The sequence below is a fragment of the Pongo abelii genome, chromosome 7 (genome assembly GCF_028885655.2).
Source record: "Pongo abelii isolate AG06213 chromosome 7, NHGRI_mPonAbe1-v2.0_pri, whole genome shotgun sequence".
In the NCBI taxonomy this organism is placed as follows: domain Eukaryota; kingdom Metazoa; phylum Chordata; class Mammalia; order Primates; family Hominidae; genus Pongo; species Pongo abelii.
Genome location: NC_071992.2, coordinates 24,109,431 through 24,132,300, shown reverse-complemented (window position 1 = coordinate 24,132,300; position 22,870 = coordinate 24,109,431). Strand labels below are relative to the sequence as shown.

Here is a 22,870-nt window from a genome sequence, read left to right as displayed (position 1 = left end):
ATGCTCGAAGGGGACAGCCTATGGCTTGTGTCAGTAACACAGGTTTCTCTATGAATCAATCCAAAAACAAATACCTACAAAATGCATTTATGTTATATGTAAGAACAAGTAGTGACATGGGGAAAAGATACATTTAAGTCATATGCAGAACATAAAAATGTGTAATTGTGGCAGAGCGCGGTGGCTCATGCCTGTAATCTCAGCACTTTGGGAGGCCAATGCAGACAGATCACGAGGTCAAGAGATCGAGACCATCCTGGCTAACATCCTGGAAACCCCGTCTCTACTAAAAGTACAAAAAAAATTAGCCGGGCGTGGTGGCGGGCACCTGTAGTCCCAGCTACTCGGGAGGCTGAGGCAGGAGAATGGCATGAACCCAGGAGGTGGAGCTTGCAATGAGCTGAGATTGTGCCATTGCATTCCAGCCTGGGCGACACAGCGAGACTCTGTCTCAAAAAATAAATAAATAAATAAATAAATAAATAAATAATTTTAAAAAGTGTAATTGTGGATATTTCCTACAAAAACTGCTCCAATAGAAAAAATTTAACAACTTAAGATATCCACCAAGAGAGGACTGGTTAAATAATGATACACAGAATAAATTCTGAGCAGCAGTTGAGTTGGTGGAGATTTATTTGTAATGATACAGGAAAATGTACAGTTTAAGTGCATATTAAGCTAAGGAATAGTATGCCTAGCAATATCCCATTTGTACAAATATATATATATGTGTGTGTGTGTGTGTGTGTTTCAGAGATATATATCACATGTATGTGTTACTATACGCATAGAAGAGAATCTGAAAGTATATATACATCAAACCTTTGGCAGCTGTTAATATTAATAAAAGGTGGACCATGAGGAATTCTCACTTTCTAAATTTCTGCAGATATTTGGGATGAGCATGCCTTATTTTTACAGTTGGAACAAACAATCAAAAAAACCTCATTTCTGGGGGAAAAACGCCAACAACAAGGCAGCACAGCCCCAGCCTTGGAGGAGGCTGCTCTTCAGCTGGGAAGCACATTCACACCCGTGCCAAGTTTGTTAAATAAGCTGCAAAGCCAGATGCAGTGCTCATGCCTGTAATCCCAGCACTTTGGGAGACTGAGGCAGGTGGATCACTTGAGCCCAGGAGTTCGAGACCAGCCTGGGCAACATGGTGAAACCCCGTCTCTACAAAAATTAGCTGGGTATGGTGGCGCACGCTTGTGGTCCCAGCTACTCGGGAGGCTGAGGTGGGAGGATCACCAAAACCCAGGGAGGTTGAGGTTGCAGTGAGCTGTGATCACGCCACTGCACTCCAGTGCAGAGTAAATCCCAGTCTCAAAAAAAAAAAAGTTGCATAAACAAATTTCATAGCTGGGCATGATGGCTCACGTCTGTAATCCCAGCACTTTGGGAGGCTGAGGCAGGCGGATCACCTGAGGCTGGGAGTCCAAGACCAGCCTGGCCAACATGGTGAAACGCTGTCTCTACTAAAAATACAAAAATTAGCCTGGCATGGTGGTGTGCACCTGTAATCCCAGCTACTGGGGAGGCTGAGGCAGGAGAATCACTTGAACCCAGAAGGTGGAGGTTGCAGTGCGCTGAGATAGCACCACTGCACTCCAGCTGGGTGACAGAGGGAGACTCCATTTCCCCCAACAACAACAACAAAAAAATTCACATGAAGATAGAGGAAGAAAATGTTTAGAAATCTTTATACTGTAATACATAATGCTAAAAAGATTTGCTGGATTTATAATAAGATTAGGCACTAAAATGAAATAATCAAACAAGATGGCACTGTGAGCAGTACTTACAGATTGATGCTTGCCACGAAGCCAACCACGGAGCGCATGCCTCTACTGGGGTCATGGTAAACATCCATCCCGATCACCATTAACTGTTTCTAGTTTAGAAAACAAAAACAAAAACCAAACCCCAGACCTGAGCAATGCATTGCTCCATTTTTAATTACTGTCTGAATCCCAAAGCAACCTCCCCTTACTGTTTATATGTGAAAGTAAGTTCTGGGAAAGAAAAAAAAGACAGCAATCAACTTGACATTTTTTAAACACAATAAGCACAGTTAAGATCTAGATCAGGGATCAGCAAAGGACTAAAGGGTAAATAACTTAAGCTTTCTGAGCCTTATGATTTCTGTAGAAACCACAGGTTGAGCATTCCCAAATCTGAAAAGCTTTTGAGCACCGACATGACACTCAAAGAGTTTCAGATTTTGGAGTGTTTCAGATTGCAGATTTTTGAATTTTGGATGCAAGCAAATGTCCCGAAACCCCCAGAAATCTAAAATCCAAAATGCTTCTGGTCCCAAGTATTTCAGAAAAAGCATACTTGACCTTTATTTAATTCTGTCTGCTTAACACAAAAGCAGTCATGGACAGTATGAAAAGGAGTATGGCTGTATTCCAGTGAAATTTTATTTAAAGACACTGAAAACTCACTTCATATAATTTTTATGTGTCATGGAATAATCATCTTAGCTTTATTTTTTTCGCCATTTAAAAACATAAAAACCAGGCTGGGCATGGTGGCTCACACCTGTAATCCCAGCATTTTGGAAGGCTGAGGTGGGCAGATCACCAGGCCAGGAGTTTGAGACGAGCCTGGCCAACATAGTGAAATCCCATCTGTACTAAAAATACAAAAATTAGCTGGGTATGGTGGCGGGCGCCTGTAATCCCAGCTACTCAGGAGGCTGAGGCAGGAGAATTGCTTGAACCTGGGAGGCGGAGGTTGCAGTGAGCCGAGATCGTGCCAGTGCACTCCAGCCTGGGCGACAAGAACAAGAATCCGTCTCAAAAACACAAAAAACAAAAAACAAACAAACATAAAACCCATTCTTAGACAACGGGCTGAAGAGGCAGGGAGCCATTTAGATTAATGAGTAAGTGTTGAGAAGAGGAAGCATAACGAATAAGGAAAAACAGGAAAACAGCTTGGAGGATTCTCTGGAGAGGCAAACTGAACCATCTCGGCATCACTCACCAGAGGAATATCCACTCCCCAGAGCTCACCACCCAATTTACAGTTAATCTGAAGTAAAATCTTCTGGGCCACACTCCGAAGCCTGGTGGGCTGACCAATGGTTCGAACATTGACAACCTATAATGAAGGGACCAAAAGGTGTCAGGAGAAGCAGGTCACTATCAACCTCTCAGAAAATCTGAACTCTAAAGTAAACATTACATTTATTTACGAAACTCAAGTTAGAAGGTAACACATTTCGCATTAATAATTCTAATTCTAGGCTTTCTAGGCATGCATGCACATGGGCAAAATACAACACACACACACACACACACACACACACACACACACCACAAACCCAAAACAAAATAAAACCAACAAATGAAAACTTTCAAAAGGATCTCACGCAGAGTGGAATGCTTTTTTAAATCCCATAGGAAAAATAGCTTTCCCCTTTCAGAATGAAGCCTATATTCACTCTCAGAACTCAGTCACATGAAACCACCTGGTGACTCAAGCTTGGAACAAGAGAAACTGTTCATTTGGAAGCATGAGGGCAGCTTATGAACAGCAATCTACTCTTTGCCAGGTTGCTCTAATCAGGAGAACCTTTCACCAGAAGGCTCTGCACATACTGGCTTCTAACAGCTACTTTAGTCTTTGTGAACAACATATCCCTCTTTTCAAGCCTCAGGGGAGGCGAGAGGTGCCATCTGTGCCTCCTGCCCCAACACCCACTCACCTGGGAGGGCACTGGGGACTGCACACAGCACAGCTTCTTGATGGCCCCGTAGAGATCATCACGTGTGCCCATGATGATGCAAACAACCATCTGTATCTTCCCCTTGAGGAGATAAAGTATACACAAGTCAGGCTGTGAAACTCTGTGGGGACTTTTACATGACTCTAGTTGGCAGTATTCTGAGTATGCAAAGCCATAGGACCTTTAAGGAAGACAGGGAACTGAAATAAAGAGGGTGGACATTCCAACCAGAACAAGGTCCTTGGAGCTGAATTAGCATTCTTTGGCTCAGGGCTGTTCTGTATAGATAGGTAATATGTTACTATTAATTACCCAGAGCTGGCCCTGATTACCAAAAGATTTATCTATTAGGAGACTCAGATGGCTGGAAAACTACCAGGTTTGAATGCATGCAAGGTTTACGTTACTTGCTGCTTCCAATTCAGTATAATGTTTTTTACTACTCTCTTTGGTTTACTAAACAACTTATTACACTCATACCACAGAACTTTAACCGAGGAAACAGGGAATGCAATACTACAAGAAAGCATTCAGAACTAAATGCAAACTGGAATGAAGCTATTGCCAAATCCATGAGCAGCCACTCCTAACTCTGGTGAAGAGACAGAATGATATTGTCAGCAGCACAGCACATGTCAGTATCATCTATTCCTAACTGCTGAAGGAATCCAATAATGAAGAAAGAGGACCTTTCAAAGCCTGAATAAAGAAAAGCAGCACTCAAGTGAAAGAAGGTTGTCAACCCTTTAAGCCAGAAACTGCTACAAATGGTAAATCAGTGATACCCTGCTCCAAATCAAGATTGGTGTAATGTTAAGACTGTTCAGAGGACACATTCAGCAATAACACCAAGCATTTCCAAAGGCATGAGAACAGAACTGCGCACTGGGAGCCTATGGACTGGACACAGCAAACAGGTGCGTTTTTTTCAGGCCCTACAATGACTTAAAACTGTTTATGTTTGTTTAAATTAACATTTAAACATAGGAAGACACACACATATGCAATTCCAGGTTTTTGGCCTTTATCAACAAACAAGCACATTAAGAATCATTTTGGCAATCCTGGGTTTATATCTCCAGTCACAGGAGTTACCCTCTTTAGTTCATTTCGCTCCCCTCCTGGCCCACTTCCCTCATTTATACTCCTTATCAGGCTCCTGGAGACATATGAGTTTGTGATTCCTCATAGAGATGATAATGGAATGCCTTAAAGATGAACAGAGAGAGAGCAAGGCCACTATGAGATAAGCTGGTAAGCGATACGAATGAAATTCACATCCATGCCACATGAAAACTGTCAGTTGTACCCTCTCAAAAACGGAACACAAGAAGTTGTGAAATGGGGGAGCTGATGTACTGGGCTGGGTTATTCTTTTGAAAGCAGAGCAGAACTTATCTATGATCAGGTCTGAGGGAGGCCATGGTACAGTATGACAGGCATGGTAGATCAGGATGGAATTATAAAGAGAATGCACACGCTGGCTGCAGTGGCTCACAGCTGTAATCCCAGCACTTTGGGAGGTGGAGGTGGGAGGACTGATTGAGGCTGGGAGTTTGAGATCAGCCTGGGCAACAGAAGGAGACCCCATCTCTACAAAAAATTTAAAAATTAGCCAGGAGTGGTGGTGCATGTGTACAGTCGCAGCTACTCAGAAGGCTGAGGCAGGAGGATCCCTTGAGCCCTCAAGTTTGAGGTTATAGTCAGCTATGATCATGCCACTGTACTTAGCCTGAGCAACAGAGCCAAGACCTTGTGTCTAAAAAAAGAGAGAGAGAAACACACCAAAGAACACAAGTGTGCTGTTGTGAATGATACACCGAGAGTGCCGGATCAAAAACAGAATGCTGCTGGGCATGGTGACTCACACCTGTAATCGCATTGCTTTGGGAGGTTGAGGCAGCAGGATCATTTGGGGCCAGAAGTTCGAGACCAGCCTGGGCAACATAGTGAAACCCTGTCTCTATAATTTTTTTTTTTTTAAATTAGCCAGGTGTGATGGCCCACACCTGTAGTTCCAGCTACTTGGAAGGCTGAGGCGGGAGGACTGCCTGAGCCCAGGAGTTTGAGGCAACAATGAGCTAAGATCGCACCAGTGTACTCCACATGGGTGACAGAGTAAAATCCTATCTCTCTCACTTTTTTTTTTTTGGAGAAAAGGTCTCACTCTGTTGCCCAGGTTGGAGTAAAGTGGCATGATCATAGCTCACTGCAGCCTCAACCTCCCCAGGCTCAGGTGATTCTCCCACCTCAGCCTCCTGAGTAGCTGGTACTGTAGGTGCATGCCACCACACCCAGCTAATTTTTAGATATTTTATAGAGACAGGGTTTCGCCATGTTGCCCAGGCTGGTCTCAAACTCCTGGGCTCAAGCAACCCGCCCACCTCAGCATCCCAACGTGCTGGAATTCCAGGCGTAAGCCACTGTGCGCCCAGCCGACCCAATCTCTTAAAAAAAAATTTAAAAAAAGAACTCCATGATGCCAAGATGATTGAATTCTAGGATTGAACTCACCAGAACAATTTACCAGAATCTTCAATTCAAGGGCTAATTACTTCCAAAAGCCTTCCCCTTGCTTTTTTCTCTCCCTATTCCTCTTGTTCTATTTTATTTACAAACAGATAAGAACTGAAAAGCCTGAATAACTAAGTTGTGAGTACTATGACCTGGCCAGCTCTAGTGTTCCTGATCAGTCATCCGGACCCAATCAATGGGCCATCTGCCAAGTTCATCACCAGAGTAATTTTAATCTTGAACCAGGCCGGACTGAGGCACTCAGTAGTGAATCGTGCAAGACGACACCTAACCCAAGCTGCTGCTTTCTGAGCACAACATGTTCTATAGATAATGAACCACAGTCAAGTCAGCTATTCTCTCAGCCAGTTAGGTGAGAAAAAGAAGACTAGAGTAAGTGAGGGTGCCAACATAGAGTGAGAGAAGCAAAATTAACCAAAGGGCATAAAGAACACTTTTCAATCAGTATTTCATGTGCACATGGGTAAGACAAGTTCTAGGGCATCATCAACAGCAGACTGATAACCATGATAAATTAAAATTAAGTATTTAAGTAATTTAAAATGGACATCCTATAAATTTATTTGAAGTACATTTTTACCTCAGCTCCTAACGTGGATTGAATGGTTCTGACATAGGTCTCTATTCGGTCATCCTTTAGTTCAACCCAGGCCGGTGGGCTCATACGCATGCCAATGGGGCCAGCTATCTTCTCCAACATGTTGACCAGTTCTCGAGCCTGGTCCATTGCTCTCTTTGGGTAAAAAAGTGCCCAGAAATGCATGGGGATCTAGGAACAACCACGAGCTTTTAGTATTTCTCACAATTTAAATATCCCATACTCATACTTAAGATTTCATTCTAGAGAATAAATTACTTTTCACTCTCATTGCTTGAATCCTGTCTTATCTAACTCCTGTATTAACATGAATGTACATGATAAGAAAACTGTGGCGTAGTCTCAAAATGGAATGTTATACAGTAATGAGAATGGAAGAGCAACAACCACACCTAACAACAGGATGAAACTTACCAACACAAATTTAAGAAAAGAGGCCAGACACAGAAGAATATATAATCTATGATTCCATGTATATATAAAGCACAGAAATTGGTAAAACCAGTCTGTGCTGTGAAAAGTCAGGACAGTGGTTATACTGGGTGTGTGAGGGGTAAGGGATAGGCAGTAACTGGGAGAATAGAGGGGGCTTCTGGAGTGCTGGTAAAGTTCTGCATCTTAACCCTTGGTGTGGCTTACACAGGTCTATTTAATTAAAAAAAAAAACTCATCAAGTTATACCTTTATAAGTGTGCTTTCCGTTTATATTTTAATAAAACATTTAAAAACATGCATTTTATATATCTGTTTTTATATATCTTGCCACGAAGTCCATGTTGGTCAAAAACACTGAGAAGTAATTATACGCCATTTTGTACTTTGATACAAATAGCTAGCGTATTATTAGTTCCCTAGGTGAGGTACTGTTTTAATCTAACTTCTTTCACGGATACAAATACCCTCTAGATACTCCCGGGGAAAAAGAGGGGGAAAAGAGAAAGAAAGAAGGGAGAGTGGGTAACAGGTTGGCACTATGTGAATTACCACAGCAATTTATTTCCTTTCCCTAAGTCTATGGTCAGGCAAAGGGCTTACCTCTAACAACTCATCAACCGCTCTGTTTGAAGGATCCCTGGTTAGTAGGTAATTCAAAATGGGGATTCAATTGGTACTTTCCCTCAAAAAAGAGGACTCTAGATCATTCCTGCTTCCTAATTCCCACACTTTGGGGAATACTGGTCCTCTCTTTATCACTTCAAAAATCACTTACAGTCAAGATGGAAGGATCTCTGGTTACTTCCTTAACCCAGTTTAGTTCCTGAGATGTGATAAACGAAGTATTTTTTAAGTTAATTCTTTCCATTGGTAGAACACGTCCTTCAATCTAAACAGAAAATAAACCACCTATGACATGAGCCTTTTCAAACACTATTTAGAAAAACACTGCTACTGCTCTATGAGGCCTGCTCAGCTCCACCATAGACACTTGTCCCTGTTATAACTTTTGAGACTAGCAGAATAATAAAGATTCTAGTAGTGAAAGTCCCTGTCAGTAGAAACCTACATTTATATAAGTAAAATTACTATAGGTACTAATCTTTCATTATTGAAGCTTCCACATGATATCCCAAGAAAGGGATTTGGAAACATTGTCTATTTAGAACCACTGAATAAAGGAAAACAATCTTTAAAAAATATTTTAAAGGGGCAGGGCACCATGGCTCACGCCTGTAATCCCAGCTCTTTGGGAGGGCGAGGAGGGCAGATCACTTGAGGTCAGGAGTTTGACACCAGCCTGGCCAACGTGGTGAAACCCTGTCCCTACTAAAAATACAAAAATTAGCTGGGTGTGGTGGCCCATGCCTGTAGTCCCCAGCTACTTGGGAGGCTGAGGCAGGAGATTTACCTGAATCTGGGAGGAGGTTGCAGTGAGCTGAGATCACGCCACTGCACTCCAGCCTGGGTGACAGGACAAGACTGTCTCAAAATAATTTTTTTAAATAAATAAATAAAATATAAGTATTAAAAACATAAATGTCCCTAAATTATTTTACCTTCATAAATTGGACTTAATATCCAAGGGGGCTGGGTGCGGTGGCTAACACCTGTAATCCCAGCACTTTGGGAGGCAGAGGCGGGTGGATCACGAGGTCAGGAGTTCAAGATCAGCCTGGCCAAGAAGGTGAAACCCCGTCTCTACTAAAAATACAAAAATTAGCCGGACGTGGTAGCACGTACTTGTAATCCCAGCTACTTGGGAAGCTGAGGCAGGAGAATCGCTTGAACCTGGGAGGTGGAGGTTGCAGTGAGCCGAGATTGCGCCATTACACTGCAGCCTGACCAACAAAAGAATGAAACCACGTCTTAAAAAAACAGAAAAAAGAAAATAAACAAGGGCTAGCATGTTGGCTCACACCTGTAATCCTAACACTTTGGGAGGCTGAGGGAGGCGGATCACTTGAGGTCAGGAGCTCGAGAGACCAGCCATGGCAACATGGTGAAACTCCATCTCTACTAAAAATACAAAAATTAGCCAGGCATGGTGGTGTGAGCCTGTAATTCCAGCTACTCAGGAGGCTGAGACAGGAGAATCACTTGGAATCCGTCTCAAAAAAATAAATAACACATACAAAGATTCAGTTATAAGAATGTACACTGCATCGTTATTTTTTTAAATTAGTTCATTTTTTTTGAGATGGATTCTCCCTCTGTCTCCCAGGCTAGAGTGCAGTGGCCCCATCTTGGCTCACTGCAACCTCCACCTCCCGGGTTCAAGTGCTTCTCCTACCTCACCCTCCCGAGTAGCTGGTATTACAGGCTCGTGCCTCCACACCCAGCTAATTTTTGTATTTTTAGTAGAGATGGGGTTTTACCATGTTGGCCAGGCTCTTCTCGAACTCCTGACCTAAGGTGATCCACCTGTCTCACCCTCCCAAAGTGCTGGGATTACAGGTGTGAGCCACCACGCCTGCCCTGCAGCATTATTTATAATAGAAAAATACTAAATTCAATTTGAATGTAAAAGGATAGAAAACCGTTAATAAAAAGTATCAGGCAGCCATTAGAAATACTTAGAAAAATATGACCAGGCACAGAGGTTCACACCTGTAATGCCAGTAAGACTCTGGCATTACTAAGTTTTCTAAGTAAAACTTAGAAAAATACTAAATGACATGGACAAACATTCAAAATATACTGACAACAAAAGGAAAGTCACATAAATATTGCACACGTGTGTCTGTACATGCGCATACACCATCACGTTTTCTGGTTTACCTTATGTACATCCTTTTGCAGACGGAGCCCCCAACGCATCAGTTCATTGGTGGCTGCCTCGTTCTTTGCAATTCTTTGCAGCAAGCATTCCAAAGCACTATGGTGTTGCTTGGGGCTCAGATTGATTTGCTGGGCCAAATCCTAAACAGAATTAAAATAAAGATAACTTATAAAGATAACTTCACCAATATGAAGTTAAATAAACCCCAGTAGGTCTAAAATGTTTCTCTTTCCCATTGAAATCAGCAGAAATTTTCAAATATCTTCAAGGACTTATTAAATATATCTCTTAGGAATGTGAATGTGATATAAGGTTAAAAATTGATTGGGAGGATGAGGTGGGTGGATCGCTTGAGCCCAGGTGTTCGAGACCAACATGGGCAACATGGGCAAGACTCTGTCTCTATAAAAAACTTGTACAAATTAGCCAGGTATGGTGGTACGTGCCCTCTACTCCTAGCTACTCAGGAGGCTGAGGCAGGAGGATCACTTGAGCTCAAGGGATTGAGGCTGCAGTGAGCCATGATTGTGCCACTGCGCTCCAGCCTGGGCAACAGAGCAAGATACTATCTCCACAAAAAAAAAAAATAATAAAAATAAAAAAATTGAATAATAAAAGAATTTTAAATGTCATTGACTCTCTCTTTCATGATGTGTGGATCTTATTTCTTTCTCAAAGCATGTTTTGACTTTAAAATTCCTATAAGAGCCAATAAAACAGGAACAAAGGGGCTTGATTACACCTACTTAAAATGTGGGGCCTGGCACAGTGGCTCATGCCTGTAATCCCAGCACTTTGGGAGGCCAAGACAGGCAGATCACTTGAGCCCAGGAATTTGAGACCAGCCTGGGCAACGCAGCTAGATCCCATCTGTATAATAAAACAAATATTAAAAAAGAAATAAAATTTGGGAAAAAATGTGGAAAAAATGCCATGTGCGAGGCATCCAGCCAAACAAAATAGAAAACCATATTCAGTCTAACACTATATGCCATAGTATACTAGTTATTTGATGTTACCATAAGTCACTTTTTTGCCCAGAACTTGTCATGGTGTTTGACTCATTTATAGGTACTTGCTAAATATTGTTGAGTAAAATCTAACAGGTATGCAGGAAGATTCTGAATCACATAAGTGAGTTCTTTCTTTATTCTTCTGAGATGAATGAATTGCATAGCTGTTATTCCCTCTGAGGTAGTCATTAGGGTCAGTAAGTCTACAGGGGTATATAGATACAGCTCTGTGATCATAAAGTCATCAGGCAACTGGGAGTTGTACGGAAAAGGCCTTGACCTACAAGGTAGGTTAAAGTAGAAGAATTGGAAGGTAAACATGAACGAAATCTCTCACAGGAATTTGGAGCTTCACTTCAAGCTCTTTCTTTATGATGTTACTAAAAACTGTATGTGGCATATGGGTCTAAGACAGACAAGGACTGGAAAGTGAGGCAGCAGAAAGGAGTTCAAGTGTGGACAGCCCCAGACAGAGTGTGGCGGGCCGGCTCTCGAGGTCTGGACTCAACGCCACCTAGGTGCTAGGTGCTGTACCCATCTCTGCTACTCAGCCCTGCCCATAGGAGCTGAGCCCAACACCCCCAGGACAATCAGGGCCCCACAAGATAAACTTCTATCCTTATCTCCTGACTTATTTGCTTTTTGCCTCATTATCTTCTCCATGCCTTCAAATAAACTGAATGCTTTGGAAATGTTAGAATAACTCAGTGCTCTCAAAGAACCTCACCCATGGTCACATGACCAGTTTACAATTATCCACCTGACTGGTGAGGATGAAGACAGAGTTGTTTGTTTCTTCTTTTATGATCTAGTCCCTCTACTGTTCTAACGACCTTCAAAAGGAAGTTCTGATATGCTTTTTCACATCGTGTGTGGGAAGGGACATGGATCATGTTTTACAGAGGACAAAACGAGCCTGGAAGAATGGACAGGCCCAGGTTACAATACAAGCCAACATCAGAGTTGGAACGTGGCTCGGTTCTAACTCAAACTGTTAACCAAAAGGCTGCCTCACAAAGTGGGCATTTCTGGCTGAAAACACAGGACTCCAACCTTCATGGCTCTGAAGTCCTTCTTCATCTTCTCTGGGATTCCGGTCATAAAAGAAAGCTCGGGCAGCAGCAGGATTTCCCCTTTTAGCAGCTTTGAAGAGAGAACGAAGAGGGAAAATAAGACAGTACAAGAGGCTCATGTTCCTGACCATACAGGACATGTCATGGCCAGGGCTGCTCCTGCAGTGATATACCTTGCACACTAAGGAGTATAGAATCCTGGAGGAGAGAGCAGTGAAATGCTAGAAGTATTTTATCCTTTCTCCCTCAGTCACTATACATACAGCCTGTTGTATTAGGTCAAAGGAAAAATACTGAAACTGTCAAAGGAGAGTGAAAACTAGAAAAAAAAAATCTGTCCCTCTTGGGCCTCAAGACAATGGTAAGACAATGCCTCCTATCGCTATGCAGTGTGCCTCAGTCTCACTGTATCCTACTGGTCTTCAGTCTTCACATTTAAGACAGAGGAGTCAGGTAACAAGGTACCTTCCTTAAGCCTTTGGCCCTGTTAAAATAAATGTCTAGGCCAGGCGCGGTGGCTCACGCCTGTAATCTCAGCACTTTAGGAGACCGAGGCGGGCAAATCACGAGGTCAGGAGATCGAGACCATCCTGGCTAACACGGTGAAACCCCGTCTCTATTAAAAATACAAAAAATTAGCTGGGCGTGGTGGCGGGCTCCTGTAGTCCCAGCTACTCAGGAGGCTGAGGCAGGAGAATGACGTGAACCCGGGAGGCGGAGCTTGCAGTGAGCTGAGATTACCCTGCTGCACTCCAGCCTGGGTGACAGAGCCAGACTCCGTCAAATAAATGAATAAATGAATGAATGAATGAATGTCTATACCTTTCCTAATGGATTGAGTTTTAATCTTCCTTCACTGGAAATTCTCCTTAACTCTTTAACCTAATAGCTTATGTGGATATTTAGCTCTGCCTCGTGGGGACTTCTAAAGCAGATCTTACCAGTGTGAGTGGTGCCTCTGGCTGGATGAGACAGACAAACACTTGCACAGCTTTCCACAACCACACTACGATCGCTACTCCACAGCTCCCACAAAGCCATGAGGACGGCTAAAAGCAGCTGACAGGATGAAGAACTGAAGCTGGAATTGTAAGCCTGACAGCCCTACTCACCATCCCATGATTATTCTGTCTCTCACTGGGCCTGTGAATCAGCAGTGGCTGGTCCTCTTCCTTAACTGTGATCCCATAATTTTTGCTAGAGCAGAGTACAGGCAGGAAAAAATTTCAGAAGCAGCATCAATACTCTTAGAGCACCATAGTCTGAGTCTCTTAACCAGGACTGAGGTATATAATTTGCATAATACTCTTGTCAAGGAGCCACTGCAAACTGATCATAATATATTTATAACCAGAAAAAGCAGGCTCAAATTTTGTTACAATTAAATATAGGAGAAATAAGGCTAAAAGTTCAAGAAAGACTTTGTTAAAAACATCAGGCTAAAGGGCTCAGGTAAGAGAAACATGAAATGACAGTCAAATGATTAATGACTTGAATTTAATCTCTCCAGACTTCTAATAAAATCAGAAAAATAAATACAATTCAAAGCCCTGAGATTAATTTATATACTAACTTCCAAATTACTAAAATAATTGAAGCTATAATGGTAGCATACTCAGGTCAAATCCCACAAACAAGCTCATTCAGACACATTACCAATTATTTTTAAAGTGTCAAGTGGTATGCTATTGCAGAACTCAGTATCTGCTGGAGATGGTGGACTACATCCAACCCCCACCCTAAGGCCCAAACCCAGTCTCTTCTTGCTACCTGTAGTATTCCAAGAATGTGATCTCTTTCCCATCAGACATCGTGAAGCTATCCTTTGGAGTCTTATTCCAATCCACATCATCAATACGATAGGTACGATTGTTATATCGGGTGATAACAATATTGCCAACCAGAAGCTTAGTACACTCATCCTGGAAGTGTTCTTTATTCTGCTGATAAATGGCATGCCTTTGGAAAGAGACAAAAGACTTTTGAATCACAGTGTATATCCAGAACAGTATGAAAGGGATATGGGATCAAGTAATTGAGGAATCTAATCACAGCTATATAGCACCAGAAGGCTCCAGTTGTGTTAAAAGATGGGACTCTTGGCCAGATGCAGTGGCTCACGCTTGTAATCCCAGCATTTTAGGAGGCAGAGGCAGGAGGACTGCTTGAACCCAGAAGTTGGAGACCAGCCTGGGCAACATAGTGATACTTTATTTCCTTGGTGGGGGGAAAAAAAGGAAAAAGCTTAAGAGGGCCTGAACTGCAGGAAATAGAGAATATAGGCCTACCAGGCATGATGGCTCACAGCTGTAGTCCCAGCTATTCAAGAGGCTAAGGTGGGAGGAATGCTTGAGCCCAGGATATTGAAATCAGCTTGGGCAACATGGCGAGACCCCATCTCTAAAAAAATTAAAAAATTATTCAGGTATAGTGGCGTACCTTGTAGTCCCAGATACTCCAGAGACTGAGGGAGGTGGGAAGATGGCTTGAACCCAGGAGTTTGAGGCTACAGTGAGCTATGATAGCATCACTGCACTCCATCCTGGGTGACAAAGTAAGGCCCTGTCCCTAAATTAATTAAAATTAATTGTTTAAAATTTCGTACTTTGAAATACTCATCAAATCAAAGAAAGTTGCAAAATCTGGACATAGAGTCTCATGTACAAAACTGCCATTGCTATAATATCATTAACTAGACTACAGATCTTACTCCATTTTCACTGTTATTTACATACACTGGTGTGTTTGTATGTGTATACAGTTTCCTCTCATTTATAGGTTACCACAATCAGATACCAAACTGTTGCATGTCATCACCAAGGGACTATTTCCTGCTGCCCTTTATATTCACACTCCCCCTCCTTCCCTAGATTTGGTAACTATCAGTCTGTTCTCTAGCTTTGTCATTTTGAGACTGCTATAGAAATACCACCAAAAAGTGTACAACCTTTTGAGATAGAGAAAACTTAATCTAGGGGTAAGGATGGGAACCCATGGCAAGCCAACTACAAGTGGCAATGGAGAAAAGCAAAGTTCTGTTAGCCTAGATTTGTCGTCTAAGTTGGGGTGAGCAGTGCATCAACCAGAAATTTAAGGGCTAAATCCTGGCAATCAGAAAGCCATAGAAGGCCACACATCCTTGGCTGACTGGGAAACCATCTATGCTTAGAGGAGAGCCAAGAAATCTCAGCTGAGACTTAAAAGCCAAAAAAGATGGGAGAACTACATTTAATTTTGAATGCATTCTTCAATCTACACACAGATCCATTAGCAGAGACGGAAGCCTTATGGGGTCATGGGGTTTGAGTATAACTGCTATCCGAATGACTAAGCTCTACAGACAAGGTGGTGATCACTAGGAAGCCAGGTTAAAATATGATAATAAGAAAAAACTGAGCAAAGACATCAGTAGCTGCACGCCACAGAAATAACAAGAGTCTTTAGTCTCAATATGGACAGGTTAGTTTAAAAAAAGAAATCAGAAAAATAGGCTGAATGCAATGGCTCACACCCGTAATCCCAGCACTTTGGGAGACCGAGGTGGGTGGATCATGATGTCAAGAGATCGAGACCATCCTGGCCAACATGATGAAACCCATCTCTACTAAAAATACAAAAATTAGCTGGGCGTGGTGGCGTGCGCCTGTAGTCCCAGCTACTCAGAAGGCTGAGACAGAAGAATCACTTGAACCCGGGAGGCAGTGTTTGCAGTGAGCCAAGGTCGCACCACTGCACTCTAGCCTGGCGACAGAGCGAGACCCCGTCTCAAAAAAAACCAAGAAAAATCAGAAAAATAAACGATCCAGACTTGTCAAAATGTATTAAACAGAAAGAAAAAAAAGAAATCTCCAAATATTTGAAAATTATAATACACTCTAAATAACCCACAGATCAAAGAAGAAAGCACAAGAGAAATGAGAAAATATCTTCAACTGAAGGAAAATGAAAAATCAGACAATAAAAAAATCAGGGGCTGTAGCTAATGCAGTGCTCAGAGGGACATTTGTGCCTTAAATTACATGAGAATGAAACACAGAACCTACACATTTATGATCAAATAATAACTGACAAAGGTGTCAAGGTAAATCAGTAGGGAAGGACAATCTTTTCAATAGTGCTGTGATAATTAAATATGTAACAAAAGGAACTCAGACCGTTACCTGACCTCACCTGTAAAAGTTTACTCAAAATGGATCGCAGATCTAAATATGAGTCAAAACTATAAACCTAAAAAAAAAAAAACAGAAAATCTTTGCGACCTCAAGTTAGGCAATGATTTCTTGGATATGACACCAAAACCAAAACCTATTAAAGAAAAAGTATAAATTCGACTTCATCAGAATTAAAAATGTCTACTCCTTAAAAGGGACCGCTGGGCTGGGCATGGTGGCTCATGCCTGTAATCCCAGCACTTTGGGAGGCTGAGGCGGGTGGATCACTTGAGCTCAGGATTTTGAGACAAGCCTGGCCAACATGGTGAAACCCCATCTCTACTTAAAGTACAAAACAGCCAGGTGTGGTGGCGCATGCCTGTAGTCTCAGCTACTCAGGGGGCCAAGGCATGAGAATCGGCCCGGGAGGCAGAGGCTACAGTGAGCTGAGATGGCGCCACTGCACTCCATCCTGGGTGAAAGAGCGATACCCTGTCTCTAAAAATAAAATAATAAAAGAATAAAAAACAAATAAAAGGGACCACTGGCCGGGTGTGATGGCTCACACCTGTAATCCCGGCACTTTAGGAGGATCACTTGAGCCCAGGAATTCAAGAACAGCCTGGGCAATGTGGTGAAACTCTTATTTCTACAAAAAAAATTTTTTTTAATTAGCTGGGCATGGTGGTGCATGCCTGTAGTCACAGCTACTCAGGAGGATAAGGTGAGAGGATGGCTTGAGCCCTGGAGGCCAAGGCTGCAGTGAGTTGTGATTATACCACTGCACTCCAGCCAACAGAGCAAGACTCTGTCTCAAAAAAAAAGTCACCTTTAAGAAAAATGCAAAGACAAGCTACAAAATGGAAGAAAATATGCGTAAATCACGTAATACCTGCATATCATTCACCTGATAAAGGATTTGTACTTCTTATATGTAATGAATCACTGCACAACTCAGTAAAAACAACAACCCAAATATTTAAAAACAGGCAAAAGATACAAACAGATACTTCACCAAAGCAGACAAATGAATGGGAAGTACACACAGGAAAAGATGCTCTACATCATTATTCACTAGGAAAATGTAAATCAAAACCACAATTGGATACCAATGTACACTGGTTAAAATTTCTAAAATTAAGACTGACTAAACCAAGTACTGGTGAGAATGTGGAACAACCTGAATTCTCAGGCACTGCTAGTGGGAATGTGAAACAGTACAAATACTTTGGGAAAGACTTTCTTATAAAATTAAACACACATCTACCATATGACTCGCCGTTCCGCTCCCAGGTATCTACTAACCAAGAGAAATGAAAGTATATGTCCACACAAAGACTTGTACACTAATATTTATAGCAACTTTATTTGTAACAGCCAAAAGCTGGAAAGAACCTGGAAACAATGGGTGAATAAATTATGGTAGAGCCACAAAATGGAACACTACCCAGCAATTAAAAGGAATGAACATTTGCAACATACAACAATGTGAATGATTTCAAAATAACGCTGAGTGAAAGAAGCCAACCAAAAAACAATAGCAGGCAAGCAGGTGGGTGGGTGGGCTGTTGGGTGGGTCTTCTTCCTCGCCCCCCTTACGCCTACAATCCCAGCATTTTGGGAGGCTGAGGCTAGGTAGGAGAACTGCTTGGGCCCAGGAGTTCGAGACCGGCCTGGGCAACATAGTGAGGCCCCACCTCTATTAAAAAAATGTTTTTATATAGCTGGGCGTGGTGGCAGGCACCTGTAAGCCCAGCTATGCGGGAGAATCGCCTGAACGCGGGAGATGGAGGTTGCAGTGAGCTGAGATCGCACCACTGCACTCCAGCCTGGGTGACAGGGAGAGATTCTGTCCCCAAAAAAATAAATAAATAAAATAAAAAATAAAATAAATACAATAAAAAAGAACAAGAACATAGTGATTCCATTTATATAAAATTCTAGAAAATGCAGAATAATCTCTAGTGACAGAAAGCTGACCAGCATTTGCTGCCCATGCGTGCAGAGGAGGAACAGAAGTGGGAAGAGGCTTCAGAGAGACCTGAGTACATTTTGGGGCAATGGCCATGTCTATTTTCTTCACTGTAACGTTTCACAGGTGAAATATATCAAATATATATACATATATCAAAACTCATCAAATTGTATACTTTAAATGTGTGTGGGTTTTTTATGGATGTCAATTTTACCTTTATACATCTGAAAAAAGAGAGAAATTAACGGAACAGAATAAAAGATCTGGAATTAGACTCAAACAGATTAATACTGAGTGTAGAATAAGGTGGTATTTCAAATTTGTAAGAAAAAAGATCATTGACCGGGCGCGGCGGCTCACGCCTGCAATCCCAGCACTTTGGGAAACCGAGGTGGGTGGATCACCTGAGGTCGGGAGTTCAAGACCAGTCTGACCAACATGGAGAAACCCTGTCTCTACTGAAAATACAAAGTTAGCCGGGTGTGGTGGCACATGCCTGTAATCCCAGCTACTCAGAAGGCTGAGGCAGGAGAATCGCTTGAACCCAGAGGGCGGAGGTTGCAGTGAGCTGAGATCATGCCATTGCACTCCAGCCTGGGCAACAAGAGCGAAATTCCATCTCAGAAAAAAAAGAAAAAAGATCATTAAAAAAACAGGTTAGCTTGCTAGCCAATTTTAGAAAATTCTTTATGAATTTAATATCTAAGAAACTAAACAATAAAGCTAAATGAAAACAAATATTCATATACTCCTGAGAATAAAATAAAATTCCCACAAACTGGAAAAGATGGATTACTCTGTCACCATAGTAACAAGTAGCCATAAGAATGGGTTTTAAGCCTGTTGAATCAATCTACATCAATTTACTTCAGCAAACACACTTTTGCAAGCCAACTAATCAATGTCATCCCCTTGTTTCTATAAGCCAGCCAATCACTGATGACTTAATCCAATACACATACCTCTGAGGGCAAATCAACTCACAAGAGTCTCACCTGAGTAACCACCCTTCCTCAGAAGATGCTGACCTACTTGTCCGTCTGCAAGTCTGCAATCCCTGAACTATATACTCTTCTCAAATATTCTATAGAAGACCAATAGTCTCTAACTGCAGTAAGCAAGAAATTCAGCTTTCTTTTTATTTCCGATAGAACAGAGGTCTCACCATCCTCTGACAATTCTGGAGGTCCAACCAAGATAATTTTGAAAACTTCCCAGGCAACATTCCAGAGATTCTCAGACCAACAATCCACTCACTGGGCCCTTGGGGTTAACTCTTTGTTCTTCAGATCTGCTGTCAAGTGAGTCAATCCCAACAACCATCTGAGGTGTGACTAGTTTCATTAAGCTCTAGTTGCTGAATCCCAATATTTGTAATCAAACAGGCCTTTGTCATTAGCCTTAGGTCTTTATGTAAGCCAATTAGCCTTACTTCCTTACATAAAATAGACCTTTTGGTTTAGAAGTACAGCCTCCAGCATATAATCAGACCTAGATCTTTGTGTGAGGTCATTAGCCTTTTTGTTTTGAAAGTACATCATTTGAAAATATTTTTGCCATTACCTTTTTTTTTTTAAATAGGGTCTCACTCCATTGGCCAGGCTGGAGTGCAGTGGTGCAATTATGGCTCACACTCACTGCAGCCTTGATATTCCAGCTCAGATGATTCTCCCACCTCAACCTCCCGAGTAGCTGGGATGACAGATGCGTGCCGCCATGCCCAGCTAATTTCTGTATTTTTTGTAGAGACAGGATTTTGCCATGTTGCCCAGGCTAGTTTCGAACTCTTGGGCTCAACCAATCCACCCTCCTCAGCCTTCCAAAATGCTGGGATTAATGGCATGAGTCACTACACCCAGTCAATTCTGTTTTTCATTTGCTTGCTTTGCTTTTACTGTTGTCTATACATATAAGGCATTTTTGTCTGTTCTGAACTGTCTTTTCTGCTCAACATAAAGAAGAGTACTCTTTAGAAGAAGCCAGATAAGGCTTCATACCAATTAAGGCCATTCCTGAGAGCTTATGGTTGGAGGCCCATTAGACCAGCAACCCAACTGTAAAAATTTGGTGAAACCCCCTGACTCCAAATGGTTCCTATCAGTAATTTTTCATCCACTGACTCCGATCCTTCTCCTAGACTATAAATTCCCACTTTTCCTTGTTGTATTCTGAGTTGAGCCCAATCTCTCTCCCATACTGTAAATCCCCATTGCAGGGGTCCTTGTGCCCATTGCACTGGTTCTGAATAAAGTCTGCCTTATCATTCTTTAACAAGTGCCATGAATATTTTTTTTCTTTTAACAGAAATCACAACTAGATGCATTACAGTAAAACTTCCAAAGCCAAGGACAAAAATAAAAAAAAAATTAAAAAGATAACAGTATCACTGGTGATTAATTTGTCAACAGGAACAATGTAAACCACGGGCTAGGTGCAATAGCTCACACCTGTAATCCTAGCACTTTAGGGGGCCGAGGTAGGAGGAGGATAACTTGAGGCCAGGATTTCGAGGTCAGCCTTGGCAACACAGTCAAACTGCATCTCTACAAAAATAAAAATAAGATAGGCTGGGCACAGTGCCTCACACCAGCACTTTGGGAGGCTGAGGAGAATCACTTGAGCCCAGGAGTTCGAGACCAGCCTTGGCAACACAGTGAGACCCTGCCTCTATGAAAAAATTAAAACATTAGTCAGGTGTGATGGTGCATCCCTGTAGTCCCAGCTACTTGGGAGACTGAGGTGGGAGGATTGCTTGAGCCCAGGAATTTGAGGCTGCAATGAGTTGTGATCGTGCCACTGTACTCCAACCAGGGTAACCAAGTGAGATTCCATCCAAAAAAAAAAAAAGGAAAGAAAGCCAGATAATATTTCTCAAAGGGCGAAAAGAAAATAACTGCCAAACCCAGAATTTTAAGTTAAAGGCAAGATGGAAAACATTTTTAGATAAAAACTAAAAGAATTTGTCACCAGCAAAGTCCACACTAAAGGACATATTACAAGCAGTTCTTCAGGCAAAGGGAAAATAATCCCATATAGAATCCTGAGAGATACAGGAAGGAATAAAGAACAAATAAAATTTCAGAAGACAACAGTAAAGAAAAACTCCCAAAGCTCCCAAAGGGGCAGGACAGGGTGAGGAAAGACATACAAAGTATTCTGGAATCAGAAATTAAAACGGCTTTAGATCTTTCAACAGTAAATCTAAAAGCAAGGACGATGGAGTAGTGCCTTCAAAATTCTCAGGGTAAAGTATCTCCAAACTAGATTTATAACCTAGAGTTACATACCCAATCAAACTAGACAATTACTTTGTAAGCTAAAGACATTTTTCAAACATGTAAGGTCTCAAAATAATTTCCTCCAATGCACACTTCTTCTGGAAAATACTGGAGTATATATGCTACACCAAAACAAGGGAATAAATCAAGAAAACAGCAGTTATGAGATCTGACATACAGGAGATTCCCCTTAAGAAGGGAAGAGGGGGCCAGGCGCGGTGGCTCACGCCTGTAATCCCAGCGCTTTGGGAGACTGAGACAGGTGGATCACAAGGTCAAGAGATCGAGACCATCCTGATCAACGTGGTGAGACCCCCGTCTCTACTAAAAATACAAAAATTAGCTGGGCATGGTGGCGCACACCTGTAGTCCCAGCTACTCAGGAGGCTGAGGCAGGAGAATCGCTTGAACCTGGGAGGTGGAAGCTGCAGTGAGCCGAGATCGCACCACTGTACTCCAGCCTGGGCAACAGAGCAAGACTCCATCTCAACAAAAAAAAAAAAAAAAAAGGGAAGAGGAACCCCAAGACAGTGATGGTTCAGCCAGCCTGGAGAGCAACCAGCCGAACTGAAGCCGATAAGGTTCTAACAGACATTCCTAAGATGGTATTGAATTCAGTAGGAATGGGTCATTAAATGAATTGAGAACTCACCAGTGACAAAAGAAAGTAACCTTATTTTGTAAACCTTAGTTGACTTACTACCTTTTAGAAGTATGCAAACCATTCCTGGGTGATGAAAAGAAAAGCTACTACATTTTTAAACACCGAGCTCTTCTCACCTCCAGGAAAATAAATGCTCTTCTGTGGTTTCCAGTGATCCATAAGAACAGGGAACAAAGGTGGTAGAACACCAAGCCAGTAACAGCTGCAGGGGACAAGGGAGGACAGCCTGCAGAGCTCCCTGACAGACATGGACATGCTCTCGGGGCTGAGCAGCTACACTGAGAAGGTCCATGTGTGACATAATGGGGTAATGCCTGACACAGGCCTTCTCACTATCTTGGAGAAGAGGTTCTCAAAGCTAGATCTAAAGTGATCTAGATCACCCCAAAAATGTGGTATTTGCACGGGAGGGGAATGAAACTGACAAAATACCTAGTGTTTCAATGTATAGTGAAGGGATTACACAACTGAGTGTGAATTTAAGCTTAAATTAGTGGTAAGTACATATAAAATTATGTACGTAGAAAAAAAAAAGCTGAGCATAGTAGCACAAGACTGTAGCCCCAGTCACTCAGGAAGCTGAGGCAGAAAGATCACTTGAGCCCAAGAATTCAAGGCTGCAGT

The 22,870-nt window shown here is 42.1% G+C and overlaps 1 protein-coding gene across 8 annotated transcripts in view; it reads right to left on the bottom strand.

Annotated features, from left to right (window-relative positions):
- The window catches only part of PIWIL2 (piwi like RNA-mediated gene silencing 2), a 93,509-nt gene that overhangs the window by 36,932 nt on the left and 33,707 nt on the right, over nt 1–22,870 (bottom strand). For all 8 annotated transcript variants that reach the window (XM_054561324.2, XM_054561325.2, XM_054561327.2 and 5 more), the window contains 9 exons: nt 13,949–14,137; nt 13,291–13,375; nt 12,159–12,248; nt 10,092–10,232; nt 8,086–8,199; nt 6,858–7,046; nt 3,722–3,823; nt 2,998–3,114; nt 1,809–1,897 (listed from right to left, as the gene is read on the bottom strand). In XM_054561324.2, the coding sequence (XP_054417299.2) occupies nt 1,809–1,897; nt 2,998–3,114; nt 3,722–3,823; nt 6,858–7,046; nt 8,086–8,199; nt 10,092–10,232; nt 12,159–12,248; nt 13,291–13,375; nt 13,949–14,137 (1,116 nt within the window). The remainder of the gene's footprint in view (nt 1–1,808; nt 1,898–2,997; nt 3,115–3,721; nt 3,824–6,857; nt 7,047–8,085; nt 8,200–10,091; nt 10,233–12,158; nt 12,249–13,290; nt 13,376–13,948; nt 14,138–22,870) is intronic.